Source organism: Mercenaria mercenaria, chromosome 8, assembly GCF_021730395.1.
Source record: "Mercenaria mercenaria strain notata chromosome 8, MADL_Memer_1, whole genome shotgun sequence".
Taxonomy (NCBI): Eukaryota; Metazoa; Mollusca; class Bivalvia; order Venerida; family Veneridae; genus Mercenaria; species Mercenaria mercenaria.
Window position 1 is genome coordinate 69,457,398 of NC_069368.1, and position 19,345 is coordinate 69,476,742.

Here is a 19,345-nt window from a genome sequence, read left to right on the forward strand (position 1 = left end):
TCAAAGTTGTTAGAATGACTGTAAATATTCCAGGACTTTTCCTTCAGACAAAACTATTGTTTGTATTACGTTTAAATTACAGAGAAAAAAAAGAAAAAACTGGTTTAGTTCACTCTGAATGTTTAAATAAAATTTGATTTCAATTCATCTTGTTAGTTTGATATACGAAGCCGGAAAAAATAAATGCAGTTTGTATAATCAGTATGTAGCTAAAATACTGGTATATTTTCAGCTATTCTACTAAACATACCGACACAGTCAACCGCGCAACTGCTCCCGAAAACAGTTTGTTTTTTAAACACTGGTGTAGTCACGTATGTATTTTGAAAACCCTCAAGGAAAAAGTGGTGATGTTTTTTAATGTATCATAACTTTCTTCAGAGAAAATTTTCACGGTTGTTTTTTTTTTTTGTGTTTAATCTAGGTATGTTTTATTTTGGAAATGAGAACACCTCACTTGTATACCTCAAAATTATTTTTTTTTAGATTTTTTACGACCTATATGCGCCTAATTTGTAATTTTGGGTGAATTACTTCCCCAAAAAAAGCTTTTAAAACGTTTGAATTATTATATACCATTAGGAGAAAGGCTTCTGGAAAATAAGGTGTAGTCCTTTTCATAAAAAGCTGTCAGCAATAGTGTTTTCAAATCATAATAGTAAAATTTAGATTCGCTTATTTATAAAGCTTATGGAACTAGATGTGTTGATAAACGTATTTTATGATACTGCTTTCACCCTTGAAATTAACATGTATGCTTTAACACATAGTGGGAACTCCAATAACATTAGAAGCATAAGCACCACTTGTCAAAACACAAATGTAAAAGCACATAGTGTAAACCCTCCTATACCAAAAAGAAATTTACAGATAGTTAAATGTTGGCAAGGGATACTATATTAAATACTTGCTAAACTTTTGGCTTTCAGTACATCACGTGTCTGATAGACAGGCGGATACCTTTTAAATCTTACTACATTGAGCAAGAGATAGTTATAAATGATCACCAAAATATTATTTTAACAGAATTTTACTTGATTGTCTCTGAAAAGAGCGAAGGAAAAAGTCGCTTGAAGAAGTGAACTGCACCTTATCCTCTTATTTTCGTACACTGTTCCTTACCATCAGACAAAAAACTGTGTAATTTAAAATTACGACTTTTAATCGGCTCCAGACTAACCATGAAGGAAATATATATTGATATTTTACTTCTAATAAAAAAAATAGCTCACAGCTGTTTGAATAATTAGGAAAAAAGACCATTTTTGCTAATCGCACTATTCCTTATCCCGTATTTAACGGAGGATTTTCCATCGATTCAAATCCCATGACCAGCATTCCAGACAAATTACAGCACTGTTTCCAAAGTTAAAGGTGCCGATAGATAGAGAAAACAGTGGAGCAGGTTGATAGCCATGTGTAATGGTCTAGAAATCCTTAAAAAAGATAAAAAGTAAGAAAAACTCACATTTTCAGTTTTGGCCGCCATTTTGTTTCGGAGATAAAGAGTAGATTGAATACCCCCCTTGCAATTTGTTTTCCAATCAAACAAAGAAGGCTGAAAATTGTGTATTATTATACAAAAAAAAATCATTTTTCTTACGTCACATTTATTACGTCGTAGCGTCAAACGGCATAGCAGCGCGCTGGAACAGAAACCAACAGAAAACAGGCAAATATTTGATGGATGTCGTTAAGGATGTACATAATAATCATTAACAATGTGTTAGAATCGAAATAATATATCTCAAACAGTGATTTGCTCTTGAATAGTCATTGTTTGTTGTTTAGATGCGAATTATTATTTCACTCGGGCATGTATATAGTAAAATAAAACAAAGAGCATACAAAATAATAAATTTATTTTATACTTCTTTGAATAAAAGCAACACCCAAAATTTGATATTCCAGGAAAAGAAATAAATCCAGCACCCATTTACTATCTACTTATTAGAGGAAATATTCTTCAAACAAATGTGCCAAATGCCTGTATGCCTTTATTCTTTAAAATCGGCAATATGATATGAAGAAATTAATGTAAATCAACATCAAATATTCAATATCAGAATTCACTCTAGTTACAATCGAACCATTCGAAATCGACTGGTATATAATCCCAGCGGTACACAGTCTATAATATTAGTTGTTTACAAAACATGGCGGTGATCAATTAGAAACAGCGATGAAAAAGAGGTATCTTCAAAAATATATGCCAAATGAGAGTAGTTAAATGTATCAAAATACTTTCTTGAGGGAATCAAAGACTAAAATTTCCTTACAGTTAATAGATTTGCAGCCAGTACGTAAGATTTGTAATCGGGCCTGGAGACCATATTTTTGTCTGTTATGGTGTGGTATTTTTACCGTTGTCAAGAATTGAAGAAAATGAAAGCATGGTTTTCTAACAAAGTTTTTCGATGCAGCTTTGTTCTGTTTTTTTATGTTACATATTTCTCACACTCTGAAATGGTCTGCTTCATCATTGCTGTCTGTATCCAAGTCTTCACCTACTGGAGTTACTCAAAGAACTGAAAATACACAGAATGGCAACTGGGGATAATCCCGTGTCATCTCGTGTTAGAGCGTTATCTTATTTCAAAGCGTTTGCCGACTTGATCAATCGTGATCAAATCAACAGACGCTTACTGAAGTATAAAACTGGCGGTACGCCCGGCGCGTAATGAACCGAATTGAGTCCTTTTTTCAAACGAAAACTGTTGATTTCTTAGACTTCCAATCATAAATTCATTCCTTCCCCGTGTAGAAAATACTAATAACATTAAAAAGCATCATTATCATTATAAACAATCGGTCCGAAAGTAACCTTATTTAAAAGCGTTTGCCGACTTGATCAATCATGATCAACAGACGCTTACAACGAGATCTCATTCAGTTGTCACGGGATGTTGGCGAGTTTGCTCTATATGCCTTTCAAGTTGCCGATCTATTTATTTTTATTGCTCTTTGAGTTACTGTAGTCATAGCCTCTAGGCTGTACTCTGTCTAAACAGCTGATCGCATGTATTGACCTGCTGCCTTTCGACTGAAGTTAGGTCTGTGTATATATCTAGAGTTACCGGACCCCTAGCCACTTACTTTTAATTTTTATCATATTTATTTTTCATTTCAATTAAGTTTTCATGTCTTTATATATGTAAATTAAATAAGAGTGTTCTGTAGTGGAATTCAGGACCAAATCTATTCATGGAAATTTTCAGTTTGTTGACAACATGTGTTCTGTCATGCCTAGCGTGGATTCTTTCAAGCAGGTTGTCTCAGAATGAAACTATTAGATCAGGAAATGATGTTATAAGACTTTTAACTTTCTCTAACTTCTACCTGTAACCATATTTTACACAAGGCAGTGGCTAGGTAGCCAGTTCCTGCTACCTAGACCTTTAGTCAACGTAGCCGGCTCTATATATACATATCGTATATGAACATGTAAGTAAAGGTAGCCGGCTTTAATAAACTGTATCTATAAAGGGTTATAAGGATCATTATATTAGTTAAATAAAATACATTTCTTGTGATTTATTATTTGTGTTAAATACCTGTTTATTTTGCCGTATTTACGCACTCATATGATATCGGCGGACATTTTGTTATGTTAGAATGTACTCGATACATATTCAAGATACAGTGATTCAATCTTAAAAGAAAACAAAACAAACAGTTAAAGATAAAACTAAGAGCATCATCGTACATTAAATGATGCGGCTCTACTAAACATAACGGCGTTTGATCATTTTGTATGCCTTTTTAAGTGAAAATATTAAGTAATCATCACTTTCGCACTTCTATGTGCGTCTTTAATTAATTAACTAATTACTTATCATTTCTTTGCCGATTTGTCTATAAGTCAATGATTTTGATTGGTTCAAATTGTTTGTTTGAACATTTATAAGGCAGCGTGATAAATGTGAAATGTAAAATTACATAAACATATCAAAAGATTAAATTCTAAAGGATCGCCGACAGTTGAAATCATCTATCAATTTTTTTTTTTCAATTTATAACAAATTACAAAAATTCATAAAAAATTTTACTTTTAATTAATAAACATGCCATTTAAACACACCGACGACGATAACGACACTTTGATCATTTGTTGATAACATAACATAATATCGGCCGATATGATACGAGTACGTAAATACGGCGAAATAAACAGGTAAATCACACATTTTTAGTAAATAATAAGTCACAAAAATGTAATTTATTTAATTTATATAATGATCATTTATAACAGAGTTTATTAAAGCCAGCTACCTTGACTTCCGTGTTCATATATGATATGTATATATATATAGAACCGGCTACCTAGACCTTTTGTCTAGCTACCTAGCCACTGCCTTTACACAACTCTAACTTTTTCTTGGGTTTCCAAGTAGGGGATTAATATTTCTCTTCACTAAGCTTAGCACACACTTGTGTCTATAACACTAGAAAGAGATAGTGTGACTGTAACTGATAGATAAATAAGCTGTAATAATTGTAGATTTTAAAGTTAAATCAATGAGGAATTAAATTCCGTTTTGATATATGTAAGTTGTGTTTGATTTATCACATACATGTAATTGCAACAAAATCAGCATTTAAACCCAAATGGGAAGCAATGACATTATCATCGGAAATTTCCTACACTATTTTGGTCTTTTGAGTGTTTGACGAGATTGGAGATATTGTCCTTAAGAAAAATAACTCAATATTTCCTAGGAACGTAGAAAAAAGTTGGACTACCTTTCTCAGAATCTGTCTTAATTCCACAAGCACTTTATAATTTTATGCCAGGCAGAGAATAATGAGCTCTTGGATAATCAATACTAAAAATGACATAATACCTACACCCAGCATGCTGGAGAGATAAATAACTTTGCATGCTATAGAAAGATCTATTCATTTGTTTTGAATAACTTTTATTTACTTTACATACATCATACAAGTCATGTCCTGTAAGCTATCCCAAAATCACACTGGGTCTATAGTCTGTCCCCATACTATAGTCTTGTTATTGCTTGTCTGCATAATGAATAGCTATTGATGAACTTAAACAGCCAAGTGCATAGCAGCATGTTCTGCATAATTTTAGTTGTCACATGAGAAATGTCTTGGATACTCTTAAGCACAAAATTTCTGAATACCGGTAGTATTTATAACAAATATGATATTTGGTTGAAGAGTGCAGCCGTTAAAGGTAAGATAGGATAAGATAGCAAACTGGTACGAGACTATTTAGATTACAGTATACTTATATTTGTAAATGAACAGAAACATGATTTATAAGTGTTTAGAAAAAGGATCGCACAGTTTAAGCACTAGGGAATACTGAAGCATTGTCAGTAGCCTGAGTACCTGCTTTGAAACATGTATGGAACACAGATGAGTTTGATACATAATCAATGTAGAATATTAAATATTTTAAATTTGCTTTCAATGCAAGTATTAGATCATGCTAAAATTTTCATTGCAGTCAACTTTAGTTATAAGTATTACCTAGTACAGTTTTATTAATAAAAGGAGCTAGGAGAAGTGTAAAGAAATAAATGAATAGGCTTATTACACCCATGCTAAACTGCAGCAGGAATATTGCTCAGCTTTGTTCATAATCATTTTAGTAAAAAAACAAACAAACAAAAAAAAAACAACTGGATTGTACAAATTTTATTTGAATCAAGATAGTTAAATGAATAAATAAATAACATTAATTAATTATGAGAACGTGAAACTAATGCTGGCTTTAAATTTACTGTTTATACCTGTATTGTCAACAGGGTGTTAAATATGCAGAAAAGCTCTAGAAAGTCGCACATTTTTTTACTGGTTTGTTACAGGGTACTTGATTTTTGCTGGGTACCTGCTCCCCAGTTTGGGGGTACTTTTCCATGTTCTTGCTTGATGATCAAGTATAAATAAGTTGGGGGAACATTCCTCAGCTCAAAGCCCTTACTACCGGCTGTATATTAACTGCCATTTAATACCAATGATGATCAAGTTAGAAGTATAAATAAGGGTGGGGGGGGGGGGGGGGAAACATTCCTCAGCTCGAAGCCCTTACTACCCACTGTATATTAACTGCCATTTAATACCAATGATGATCAAGTATAAATAAGTGGGGGGAACATTCCCCAGCTCGAAGCCCTTACTACCCGCTGTATATTAACTGCCATTTAATACCAGTGATGATCAAGTATAAATAAGTGGGGGGAACATTCCCCAGCTCGAAGCTCTTACTACCGGCTGTATATTAACTGCCATTTAATACCAGTGATGATCAAGTATAAATAAGTGGGGGAAACATTCCTCAGCTCGAAGCCGTTACTACCCACTGTATATTAACTGCCATTTAATACCAATGATGATCAAGTATAAATAAGTGGGGGGAACATTCCTCAGCTCAAAACCCTTACTACCCATTGTATATTAACTGCCATTTAATACCAATGATGATCAAGTATAAATAAGTGGGGGGAACATTCCTCAGCTCGAAGCCTTACTACCACTGTATATTAACTGCCATTTAATACCAATGATGATCTAGTATAAATAAGTGGGGGGAAACATTCCCCAGCTCGAAGCATCTTACTACCCGCTGTATATTAACTGCCATTTAATACCAATGATGATCAAGTATAAATAAGTTGGGGGAAAACATTCCTCAGCTCGAAGCCGTTATACCACTGTATATTAACTGCCATTTAAATACCAATGATGATCAAGTATAAATAAGTGGGGGAACATTCCTCAGCTCAAAACCCTTACTACCCATTGTATATTAACTGCCATTTAATACCAATTACCTCATATTGCTCAACTTGTAGCCAAACAGTAATCATTTTGCATTCAGCCTAACTGTCATTTAAAGGTGGTTAATCTGATTTTGATGAAGTAATGGATTTAGTAAAAAAAATAACAGATGATCGTTTATGCTTAGAACATATTAGAATTTCACTGGCAGTATTTTTAAAATCTGGTTGCCCAACCAAGATGGAGGTATTTTAGCATATGTACAAATTTAATAAACATACTTTGCCAAAGAAATCATACTAATGTATTATATTTGTCAAATATTTACATTGACAAATATATGTTTAGCCTAAATTTGTTAGATATACAAGTTTGTAAAAACATTATTACCTCCCTTTACATATCTTTGTTGTGCAATCAGTATAGACTGGAAATATATGAATTCTGAAGCAACATACTGCTTTAAAACTTGCCTTTTGGTTCAGATTGTTGAAATATTCCAACAGCTATCAAATACCAAAGTAAAATTAGAAATTATATGGAAATCAAAAGCAACAATTCACTTTTTCATTACTTTCATAATAAAGGGGAGTAATTACTGTGAAGTGGGTCCTTTTATTCCTTAAATAAATCTCTTAAAAATATATTAAAAATGTGATTGAGCACCTTTGATCAGTTCAGACTTTATAAACTATGATTCTCATTACATGATTAAAATCTGTTTGCAAATAAGGTCACTGAAATGCTTGATTTACTTAGATTAATTAAAGTTTTATAAATGTTTTTGCACACAAGTAAACATAGATGTTGCTTAATACCATGGTTAGTTTTATCCACATTTCTAAATACACTGGTACATGTATCTTCTTCCTTCAGATATCATTAATATAATTATTAAGGGTGCATCACAAAGCATTTTATGCCACCTTAACCTGACTCCTTAGTACACAAGCTTAACTTTTAATAATTGTACACACACAAAAGTAGACATTGCTACCACTCATTAGATTTATCTACATTTCTGAATATAACCGTTTTTCCTTCCTGCTGATAATTTGGCTGCTCCATGTATAATGCCTTTTTAACCTGTCCAATCTCTCTATTCATTTGGTTTCCCATGAGTTTTCTACGCCCTTCAACTACGTGTTTCATATTTGAAAGGCTTTCTTGTAATTCTGTAAATCCATTTCTAAACTCCAGTTTGGCTCTGGCTAATTCTGCATCATTGTATGACAAAGATTCCTGAATTGTGGCCAGAACTTGATTTTCAATGTTCTGTAAAAGATATAATGCGTATTAAAATTAATGTACCAAATTTATATAGACTCCATAAACGATCAGTTAATAACTTGTAAAGATAAAAGAATAAACTTGAATTTCTTATATTAAATGGATGTTTACATGATGATAAGGAAACTGTTGCTTCATGTTGTTTATATATAAATAGCACCTGCATTGGATTGTATATGTGGATTTTATTAGTAAGGTAGTTCTGCATATTTGAATAGAAAGTTTTCTACAATGTAGAATTTGATAAAACCCTGATTTTTCCAAACTCCAGAACATACTTGTTAGAAAATTTGGCAAAAAGAAGTTGGATTGTTTGCTTGATTTTTTGCTAGACTGTTTTGAAAACTTTCACACAATTTTCCAGAATGGAAATTTTTCTATAATGTAGATTTTAATGAAACTCCTCACAGTCGTAAATAAACATAATGATTTATATCATGGTAAACTATAAGTCTGTGTGCTTGTTTTTGAGATATTCATCCATCATTAGAGATCTGCCTATTTGGAATTATTTAACATGTCAAACTTTTTGATATCATATTTCATCCTTAGAAAGATAGTAAGGTTGCTGTTTTGATAACTTTACACAGTCATAGATTTCCAATGTTTGAAAAAATGATTACAATTTCCATTAATTTTGTCAATTACAAGCTTTATTTAACATTATCTGAATCAATGACATTGCACAGTTACTTCCCTTTTATCAAATGTGAAATCTACAGAACTAACTGAATCCTACCTCTTTCAAAATCTTCACATGACTGGGTCAGTTTACCATTTATGTCTCAAAAACAGGTTTGTATAAACTTACATGTTGTATGTCTTTAACTCTGTTTTTATCTAGTGCCATCTGTTCTTCTAACTTGTTCAGACGAGACAGTATGGACATCATGTACTGCTCTATTTGTCTGTCAACTTGACCCTGAAATGAGACAGTGCACACATCATGTACTTTTCAACTTATTTGTAAACTTGAACCTGAAATGAGATAGAACAGACATGTACTGCTCTACTTGTTTGTGAACTTGACCCTGAGACATCATGATTGTACTTCTATACTTGTCTGTAAACTTGACCCTGAAATGAGACAGTATAGACATCATGTGCTTCTCAACTTGTCTGTGATTTTGACCTTGAAATGAGACAGTACACACATCATGTACTTCTTTACTTGTCTGTGAACTTGACCTTTAAATGAGACAGTATTTGACCCTGAAATGAGACAGTACAGACATCATGTACTTATCTGCTTGTCTGGGAACTTGACACTGAAATGAGACAGTAGAAAAAAAGGTGTTGAACTTTGTAGAAAAATGATTTTAAGTTTTACTAAATCATATTTACCATCAGATCACCCCAGCTGGAAGTGGCTTTATCAATCATAGCTTTGAACTTTGCCTCCATACGTTCCAAATAATGGTCAGTGTTAGACTGGTTTCCATCTAAAGCATCTCTAAACTCAGCCATGTTTGCACGCTGTTTGTCTTCAAGCATGTTGATTCGATGGAGGGCATCACTACGGAGATGTGTAAGCTCTGAACGCTGAGCAGTATGCTGTCTCTCAAGTTCCCCAGTCATTGAAATCACCTGAAATAAACATTCCAAAGTTTAGATTAATCAGATTTTGAAATTTTGTACAAGATTATGGTCATTCTTGATATAGGTTATATTAATGAAGAAAGCTTAGGTTCAGTCAGTGAGGAGTTGGAGTCCTAGGAAAAAATAATCCTGGGAAAAGGTAGTGGTGGTCTCATAGCATTCCAGAAGAGTCTAATATCTAGTCTAAGATCTGAACTCCTCTTGAAAGGTCATGAAATTGAAGTTAGATGCACTCCAGAAAAAAAGCTTATATAAAAGTATAAATATAATGTATACCGTAGTCTATATTGAGCATTCATGCGGTATTTATTCATAGTTTAATATATGTACACTGGCAATGGATAGTTCAGAATCTGTTGGTCTCTAGTGCAGAGTGGTCTCAAATAACAGGTTAGTTTTGACACAGTCACTACCCCCTAGTTTAGCTGACAACATATTGATAGTCTAGATTAGGTATATAAGTCATAAAGTTTTTTATTTATTTAAATTAATTGCCAGTTTCTCAGTTTGTTATTTTGTAATGCTTGTTAACTGAACATTGATGTGTGCAGGTTTGAAAAGCTGAAATAATGTGAAGTGAAATCTTAGAAGGGGTAAAGAATGAATTTCTCATTAATTAGTCTATTTTTTTTCAATATTGAAGTGTTTGTATGTAAAACTACTTGATCTTTTTTTTATCTGTTATATGGTATACTTTTTGTATTATTTTTCATTTTACTCAATATAGATACCATACAATCTACTTCAGGTTAAATGACATTGTTTTGACTGTTGTATATTCAAAAAATGCTTTTGGATTTGAAACAGTGTTTTGTTTTATCTAGAACGCATTTTGGCTTAAATACATTTTTTGTCTGTATTTAGAAATGAAAGGGCAAGTTTCAATGTTTTTGGAGTCCTACATCAAGACTTCAGTTTCTTATGGTGTTAATAGTGTGATTTCTTATACCATTGTATGTATTTTACTACACCTTTGCTTTGTGTTCGGTACAATGATTTAAACACATTTTAAGCCCATATTTTGATTATCCTTTTTGCTCATTGTTTTAAATCCATCAACATCTTTAAAGTAATCATATTAAAGGCCATATTTTGTAAGCAATCTTCATGAAACTTTACTAGAATAGTTGGTAAGAAGATCTTTTTAACTGACAAGATTTCTCAAGAAACATAGGAGTAACGGCCCTTGATTTACCAGTAGTTGAAATAAAAGTATTACTCATTGTTTAGACAGTAAAAAACCACATTTCTTGATCAGTTACACGTACTGTATATACCTTGAAGATCTAGACAAGTTCATGAATCGGCTGAGATTGCTGCAGTTATGAACCTTAGATTATAAAGAAATGTCTTATTTCACGCTAGGTACCAGTAATGGCAAAGATAGCAATAATGTTTAAAGTATTTTTTGGAAAGTTTAACATTAGGAAATAAGGAAAAAATACAATCAAACTGAAAACAAAAATTACCTCTGCCTCTAAACGGTGTATATCCCCGGAAAGTTTTTCACGAGTGAGCTGCAGCGCCTGCTCCAGTCGACGTATCTCTTCCATCAACAATACTATATCCTTGGTGTGTTTGGAGATGGCACCATCACATCGTGCGATACGGCCGCGTAAATCTTGTAACATGGTAACATGATGAACCTCTAGTTTGTTTACAGCTTTATTTGTTCCAATCACAGCAATGTCTCGACCATGCAGCTCAGCCAATATACTCTATAAAATCATGCGAAAAATGAGTAAATATATGTATACCGGTAGTATTAATTCATATGTATCTACATAAGCACAAATCTACTAATTGCAAAAAATGTATAATGCTTGTAGAATAAAAAGCCTAAATCTTTAAAAGAAATCTGAATGAAAATCTTCTCCCATAATGTCTTGCAACAAAATTACCATTCATTTTATCATCCACTGATTCATATCCCCACAAAATTGTTGTTTAAGCAAAACTTAATTACCGGTAAATGATTTCACAGTATATAAAAAACTCTATTTCTATTACACAGAGTGCCACACAAACCCAAAGTCCCTGTCTTCAAAGTCAATGTCATTTTAGAGCTTGTCCATGTCATAACTTTGATATACATGGGGCAGTCTTATTTTTAAAATGTTATCTTCAGTGAGATAGAGTTTTGTGTGCAAACCCAAGGTCTCTTTCTCAAAGTTAAAGTTACACTTAGGGGTCAAATATCTTATTAGAGCCTGCCCAGACCATAACATTGACAGGCATGGAGCAGTCTTGTCTTTCTTTGGCATAAAGGTTTGCCTCATTGAGATGGAGAGTCGCATGCTGATACCAAGTCCTTAACTCAGAGGGCAACGTCACATTTAGGAGCCAAATATCATATAAGATCGTGTCTAGGCTAAAACTTTGACATGCATTTTATTTATTTGGCAGAGGTTATTTCCTCAAAAGAAACAGGACTCGATAACTGCCTCGGTAGCCTAGTGTTAGAGTTTCCGCTTCGAGTGTGGGAGGTCGTGGGTTTGATCCCAAGTCACGTCATACCAGTAGCTCCCTTGCTTTGCACTCAGCATTAAAAGGGAAACTGGCCTCTTCTCTCATACCCTCGTGGTGATGGATTCCATCAGGAATGAGGTGCCAAGAGTGATTAATATAAGGTGTAGAACTTTTTCACAATCGACCTAAAATAAATTAGTATAAACTAAAAGTAAAAGAAACAGGTTGTCTACACAGGACACGGGTCCCGCTGTCAAAGGTCTTGTTAGATCTAGTTGGTGCTGGACTTCTGACTTTTCTCGTTGAAACAACATAACAGCTCACATTACAGGTTAACCACATTTAGAGACATGCATAGAGTGGAACCCAGATCAATATTAGGTTTAAGATCATTGTCATATTTTTAGGTCAAAGGTCATAGGCACAACTTTCAACCTTCACTGTATAAAAGCTGCATCTGAGGATATTAATCACCTTCAGCGGCAGCACTAGCTTGATTATTACATTTCGTATTGAAACTTTAATTTAGAATAAAAAACAGAAATGGCTACCTCTATATCTGTGTTAAGTCTCTGTATAATGGCTACCATGTATTTGACGTGCTGTTGTAGAAGCTCCCTGGTGTGATCATCCCATTCTGCTGCCTGAAAAACAATGAAATACAAATCCCTTGTAATAAATGGTTTAGGAGAATATCACCAAACCACAGCTATATTTGATAAACGATTGTAACATCTTTTTACTAACACTCTACCTTACCATTGCATGTTCTGCCGTACTGACCTGTTTGATGGATACTTAAAAAGTTATCCCCCTTTAAAACAAAATGCTATTTGAAAAGAAATAAGAATGAACAATTGCTAAAAACTATGTTCCACCTGGTTATGTGAAATTTCAACACTGGGATATCATTGCAAATGCATCAAAATGAAGACATGACACAGTTCTTTGAAAATGGTGGGTTTTTAAAGGCATTAAACTGTCCAAAAGTGTAGCCCCTTTATGCAGTCCTTTTCCAGAATTCAATGTATGTATCATTATACTGACAATTGTTTTGTGTACTGGACAAAAATGTGGTACACAATTGAGCCTACTTTCTGATTTAGTTTCTGATCAATAACTACAAAACACTTTAGCCTATGATTTTCAAACTAAATAGGCACATAACATTGAGCTTTTTTCGCTATACACAGCAGTGCTCTTAACTTCAATGGATGATGTATGTATGAACGATATAGAATGCTTACCTGTTGATGTGCAAGGTTGGCCATCATGTTGTCCTTGTTGTTAAGGATCTGTTTAAGTAGTGCCTGGTTGAGGGCATCATTCTGGTTCTTCAGATGGTCGGCGATCTCATTTTGACGTGCTGACACTTGCATCTGGTGGCTTAACAATTGATCCTGTATAATTGTACATGAAAAGTAGGTAAAAATGTATCTAACTAGCCATGTACTGATTAATTATTGCATTGTAAGTCGTGATTGATTAGTTGATGACCTGTTTATAAACAAAATTTTTATTATGCCCTAGGGCATTTAGCGATTAAACTGTCTTTTTGTCAGTCCGTCTGTACGAACCAGACTTTACCATACAGCCCACATTAATGACTTGATTTAGTTCATACTCTGTCCTTCCTTTTGTCTGTACAAACCAGATTTTACCATTTCACCAACAGCCCACATTAACGACCGGATTTAGTTCATACTCACACTCAACAAACCTTGTGGTAAGACCTACAGACTGGCCTATAATTATATAGATGACCTTGACCTTCATTATGATCTTCACCTTTAAACTTAAAACCTCAGACAATGAACAACATCTTTGGTCATACACCCAGGGGCATGATTTTGCATTTGGAAAATGCAGCTCCTTGTTAATGGAAAATTATGATATCCAATAGTGATATATTATGTTCGTTGGTGACTATGTAACTGCTGAAGAGATTGATATGAAACTTTTCAGAAGTTTTCACATTTATTAAACAAGGTTTTCAAAATTCTGATGAATTGTGGACAATGTGTTATTCCTATTATAAGAGAGATATTGGATGGGGAGGTTTGGGAGCTACTCAAAAGCAAGTTTAACAAGCAAAACAATTGAAACAGGTACTTGCACCTACAAGTTGTCTATGAGAATGTGTTTGTCAAACAGACAAGGGCTATGTTTAGTTATTTTGGATTTTTTTTGATAGGTAACATAATCCCAAATTCAGATTTTATGGGGGAAAAAATATGAAAATATAAAGATACCTGTCTAGCAACCAGGTCATCAATCTTCCTGCCAGTGCCATTCTGCTGAGGTGACCTTTGAACCTGTCGTCTTGACACTGTCACCTGTTGAGGGGATCCTGGGACATCCTGCCCATGGGGGTCTTCCACTTGAATTGCAGTAAAGTCTTGTTTTAGGGAGGCTTTTCCTTGAGGCTGTCCAAACACTCTATTGTTTACAGTTCTGTAGCTCATTTTTGCACTAAAATGCGCACAATATGGACAAAACATTAGTTTTTAAGACTGTGTGACATGTTTTCTTCTATAATGTGTTATCAGAGAAAAATAAGATAAGTTTAAAATCTGAGGCTGGTCCAGAGTTTATTAGAAAATGTAATATATTTTTCCTCTGCAGGAGTGAAAACCCAGATTTATATTTAACACAAACTGGTGGTTCAGAAAAATTCCTTACAGAATTTTGTTTATTTGTTTGCTTATTTGTTTATGTTGGTTTTAAATGTGGTCGGTCAGGTTTGAGAAATGTTTTGGATTTGTTGGAAAGTACTGGGGTTGAATTTGTACTGTTATTTCAATTCCTAGAGCACACTTGTAATGTATTAACAGGAAGTAGTCTCCAAAACAAGTTGTGTTACCAAGATAAAATTGTCAGTCATATCAGTAAATTGAACAAAGTAATATTTCTTGTCTAAAGAATTTTAAGAATATTGAAAAAACTGTATTGTTAGAGAAAAAAAAATTTGGTAAAAGTTTTAAATGAAAATAAAAAAGTTTTTTTTTTTTTTTAAATTTATCATCTTATTTAATTATTTTAACCGGTATCTGTAGTACTATTATAGAATACTGAATTTTAGTGTATTAAGTTTGCAGAGTTTAAGATACACTAAGAATTCTAGTTTTGTTAACCATACATAACTGATATCATTTTCTCAAACAAGATATTTTACAACTTATAGTCTGTCTTCATTGAAATTTGGACGGGAAAAAAAACGAAAATAATAAAACAACATTCAGCAATGATTGTAATAAAACATTTTGATACAACTGGATTTATTTATGTTTCTTATTTACACTAGACTAATAGAATATTTCATTTTGAAAGTTCTACATCTATTGCACAGTGGTCTGTATGCAAGCTAAATATTGACTTAACTGTTCTTCACTTCTAAATGCTTTGCTTTCACATAAAGAATATATATATATTATACATATCATTCTGTACCATTATATTAGTCATCTCTTATATAATTCAGTATCAAACTCTAAACCAATTCCTGTATTTCGAAAAATAAACACACACTTTAGATTTAAAAGGAAACCTAAATTTCCTATATTTTACAAATAATCAATATGTTGATGATAAAAAGGGTGATCTGTCTTTAAGTTATCTGTCTTGCTGTGTATGACCAGCATTCTAAAGATTTGTGACTTTGTTAAACAAATGATACTTTGAACAATTTTTTTAAAGGTCTGCATTGGCACTCCTGAAACCCATTTTAAATGCTAATCAGCAATTTCTATTTGTGTATGTATTTTCTGGACCTGATTTCTGCGGTACCTGGTTGCTATGGAATGTCATTAGCAGCATTAGCAGCTGTACCAAAATAGTGTACAAGAAAACTTATATTGTCAAAAGTCATCTGTACTTAAAGGTGCAGTAGCTGATTGAATATTGTTTTCATTACCAGAGCTGTACTGTTTGTTGCATTAGGTTTATAGTTTTGGCAAATTCCATCTAGGCTTTGATTGACTATTTCTGTAACATGGATTCTGTGTTTTCTCATTAAATGTGAGACAATACAGTTGGTGTTATACATCAGTCTTAAGAACCCAAGGACGATGAAAGGATTTTAATTTTAATTTTCAAAACATTTTTATTGCTTTTAAATTTGTCATTAAAAAAAAAAGATTTTGATCTGGTATTTTTCATTGTAAATTTCAGACATTTTTGTTACTGTTCAAGTCTGAGTTAATTTGCACAACTTTCAGATTATCTTAGCATAAAAGTAAAATGTAAAATTTCTTATTTTTTTTTTTTTTTTTTTAAACTGACTTTAAATTTGTTATAAAATGGTTGGCCGTAAAATTGACATTATTGAAGATAATTTAAAAAATCAACAAGATACTACAACCACCCTTGGAGACTTTTGAAATATAGGTTAGATATAGATCCTGCAAAATAAAGTTGCAATGGAAAAAAAAACTGTGATACAGATAAGACCAGGATCAAACAGTAGATAAATTGGGGAAAAATCTTTTCTTTTTAATTATTATTTCTATATTTTTTCCCTTAATTCCTACACTGGCTTTCAGCATTAGTGTTGAAATTTTGAGCGTTAATTAAACAACCTTATTCCTCTGTATTAAAGACACAACTAGAATCACATCAATTCATAATTTAATAGTTATGCACTGAGAGCTAAAAAAATGGGCAGAAACCATGGACTTTGTTCATAATCATAAATCAGTACATAATTATGTAAATATGTTGAATTTTTCTATCCAGTTTACAAAAATATGAAATTTGTGGACTGTAAGATATAGTAGCTGTAGCTCACCATCTGATTTGAGTTCATCAACACAAGAATCTCGACATAATATTGTCGCACGTAAACAAATAATCTTTTATGCAATTAATATTACGATTTTGTAAAAAACTTCCTTTCACAAAAATCAGTATACTATATTCCTTATTGTAATACTGAATTTAATTTCACACGGCAGAAATAATAATAAGATGCCACAAAATTTCAGTTTTCTAATTAATCTCCAACCACATTTTTCATCACAAATTTTCAGATTAAGAAATTTGTTTATATATTTTATCCCTAAGACATATTAAACTATTGATGCCAATTCAAAAGCCAAACTTTATATGTTTGTATGATATAGGAACACCTTATTTTCGGGTATTCAATCAATACAAAGCCACTCAGTGTGCCGTTTATAACAAGTAAATACATTGAAATTGATAGTTCATATATTAAAATCCTTTTCAAAGAATCAATTTTTCCATTGCTTTAATATTCTGATGGTGTTGCTTAAATGCCGCTTTTAATGTTTGAATTTTGAATGTAATTTCATTAGGTTATTATGTTTATGAACTGGAATTTCAAACGTTTTATCGGAGGCTAATACCGCCTTCTAATCTTCTGAATTGACTGCTATTATTAAAATTTTACCTGATTTTGACATGCAATGACAGGTTATCGAATCCATCAAATTTTGAAAGATTTAATTGCACTATTACTCAGACTGCTGTTTTCATAATATACAGTACAGTCAAACTCGATAGAGCCAGCAAAGGGAGTAACACAGTCTGCCCGCTTAAAGGCTCATAATGCCTTTGTTTATAATGTGGTTGCCACATTTTTTGTTTTGAACAAAAAAGATATTAATTTCTTGTTAAATCCTAGTTTCAGTAATTACTTTCTCTATCATTTGTCAAAGGTTTAACATAAAAAATAATTATTATAGAAGGTTTTATTTTGTTTTTGATGACCTCCCTTTATGGCTCAAACTGTATAACTTTGTGTCTAGTAATGAAAGTAGTGCTTTTCAAACCGTGTTTCTTCGGGACGTGAATTTGAGAACTTTATACTTTACAAAAAAAAAGATTATCATTTGCGCTAATACATCTGAACTACAGTGCTGACATGGATACCGAATTTGCCATCTTTGCTGGGGGGATTTAGCAAGTGATCTTGCTCCAATTAAATCAGATCTGTATCTTATTTAGACCAATGGTCAAACTGTGCAATCAATAAAAAATGTTGGCAAACAAGATCTGACATTTAAGTTTGCACGTGCACAGTTTACGTGCATAATTTGAACTAATGTATTTTTCATGATTCTTGGCCTGATTGTCTGACAGCATCTATCATTTTTTTTAAGTTTCTTATAAATTGCCATTTCCATAGTGTAAATAAAAAGTTTGCATACATACACATATTCTGTTTGCCATTGTTGGTATGTTTTGAAATATGTTAATGTTTAGTTATCACGACCAAGAGTCAGTGTTTTAAAAGAAATTCTTACAGTGAAGTGGTAAATGGCATCTTGTGTTTGTTATTATGTGTGCTTTGTTAATAGCTACATTATTGTCATTAGCTATATTAACAGTCTAACTGAAATAGCATATAAGAATACGGGGTAGTCATCTGAAAAGTTTTCCAATGTTACTGCTGTTGGTTTCATCACTGATGCAATGCTGCAATACGCACATAACTACAAAAATGATAAAGGGTTTATCAATATGTAAACATTTCAGCTAAACAAATCAAATTGCTTGAAAACAAGTCTTACAGCAAATTCGCCACAATTTCGGAGTGTTCTTTAGTCAAGATGCCTACTGTCTATATTTTATTGCCTATTCATAATCTATTTTTTAATTATTTTTCAACGCATGTTGAATTTCCAGTAAATATTTTGACGTTTATATGTTTTCAGTATAATAAAATAAATGTTGCATTCCTGAGAGAGTGACAGAAAAAATGTTCACCCCTTCAAAGATGATGCTGATGCCTCGGTCGATACTCATGTATCTCCAGGTGAACATTTTTCATATCACCCTCTCAAGAATGCAATATTTATGTAATATCCACCATATTTACAGTGGACATTTGGATAAAACGTAGTACAGTTTCGGTTGTCCAGCCATGTAACAGTCAGCCATACATGCATTGATCAAATATTATTTGTTCATAGGGATTTGAATTTGATGGTCAAGGCAGCCATTAAATCCACGACAATTAGCCCTCCATGTACAATAATAACTTCACTGTAGTCATTTTCTGGCTAGTGTCAGTCTTCATTCTTGAACTTTCAATACAGCATACTGGTAGCATCCTAATGCCAATTTCATATTTTTAGTTCTTGACCAGTTACTTTACTATTTTGAATATTTATGTGTAAACTATTTTTGAAGAAGCTGTTTTTTTTCAAATTATATTGTCATTAAATATGTAAATTTAATTTCACATTTCAGAAATTGTGAAACATACAATGGTTAC

The 19,345-nt window shown here is 32.7% G+C and overlaps 2 protein-coding genes across 2 annotated transcripts in view; one reads left to right on the top strand and one right to left on the bottom strand.

Moving 5' to 3' along the window:
• The first annotated feature begins 2,131 nt into the window (after window positions 1-2,131).
• The window catches only part of LOC123566136 (protein FAM81A-like), a 40,159-nt gene continuing 22,945 nt past the window's right edge, over window positions 2,132-19,345 (top strand). Inside the window, exon 1 of the mRNA XM_045360009.2 lies at window positions 2,132-2,193. The gene's annotated coding sequence lies outside the window, so the exon portion shown is untranslated. The remainder of the gene's footprint in view (window positions 2,194-19,345) is intronic.
• Window positions 7,343-17,353, bottom strand: LOC123566135 (protein FAM81A-like). Its single transcript, XM_045360008.2, has 8 exons — window positions 16,892-17,353; window positions 14,358-14,577; window positions 13,353-13,505; window positions 12,657-12,749; window positions 11,106-11,354; window positions 9,382-9,624; window positions 8,849-8,959; window positions 7,343-8,022 (listed from the first exon to the last, which is right to left on the bottom strand). The coding sequence occupies exons 2-8, from the start codon at window positions 14,568-14,570 to the stop codon at window positions 7,741-7,743; spliced, it is 1,344 nt and encodes a 447-aa protein (XP_045215943.1). The 5' UTR covers window positions 14,571-14,577; window positions 16,892-17,353; the 3' UTR covers window positions 7,343-7,740.

Coding starts and splice junctions, on each gene's coding strand:
- LOC123566135 (XM_045360008.2), bottom strand. CDS start 14,570: ATGAGCTACAGAACTGTAAACAATAGAGTGTTTGGACAGCCTCAAGGA. Junction 8,960..9,381: donor CCAGCTGGGGTGATCTGATG/GTAAATATGATT, acceptor GTCTCATTTCAG/GGTCAAGTTGACAGACAAAT. Junction 8,023..8,848: donor GAGTTAAAGACATACAACAT/GTAAGTTTATAC, acceptor TATCTTTTACAG/AACATTGAAAATCAAGTTCT.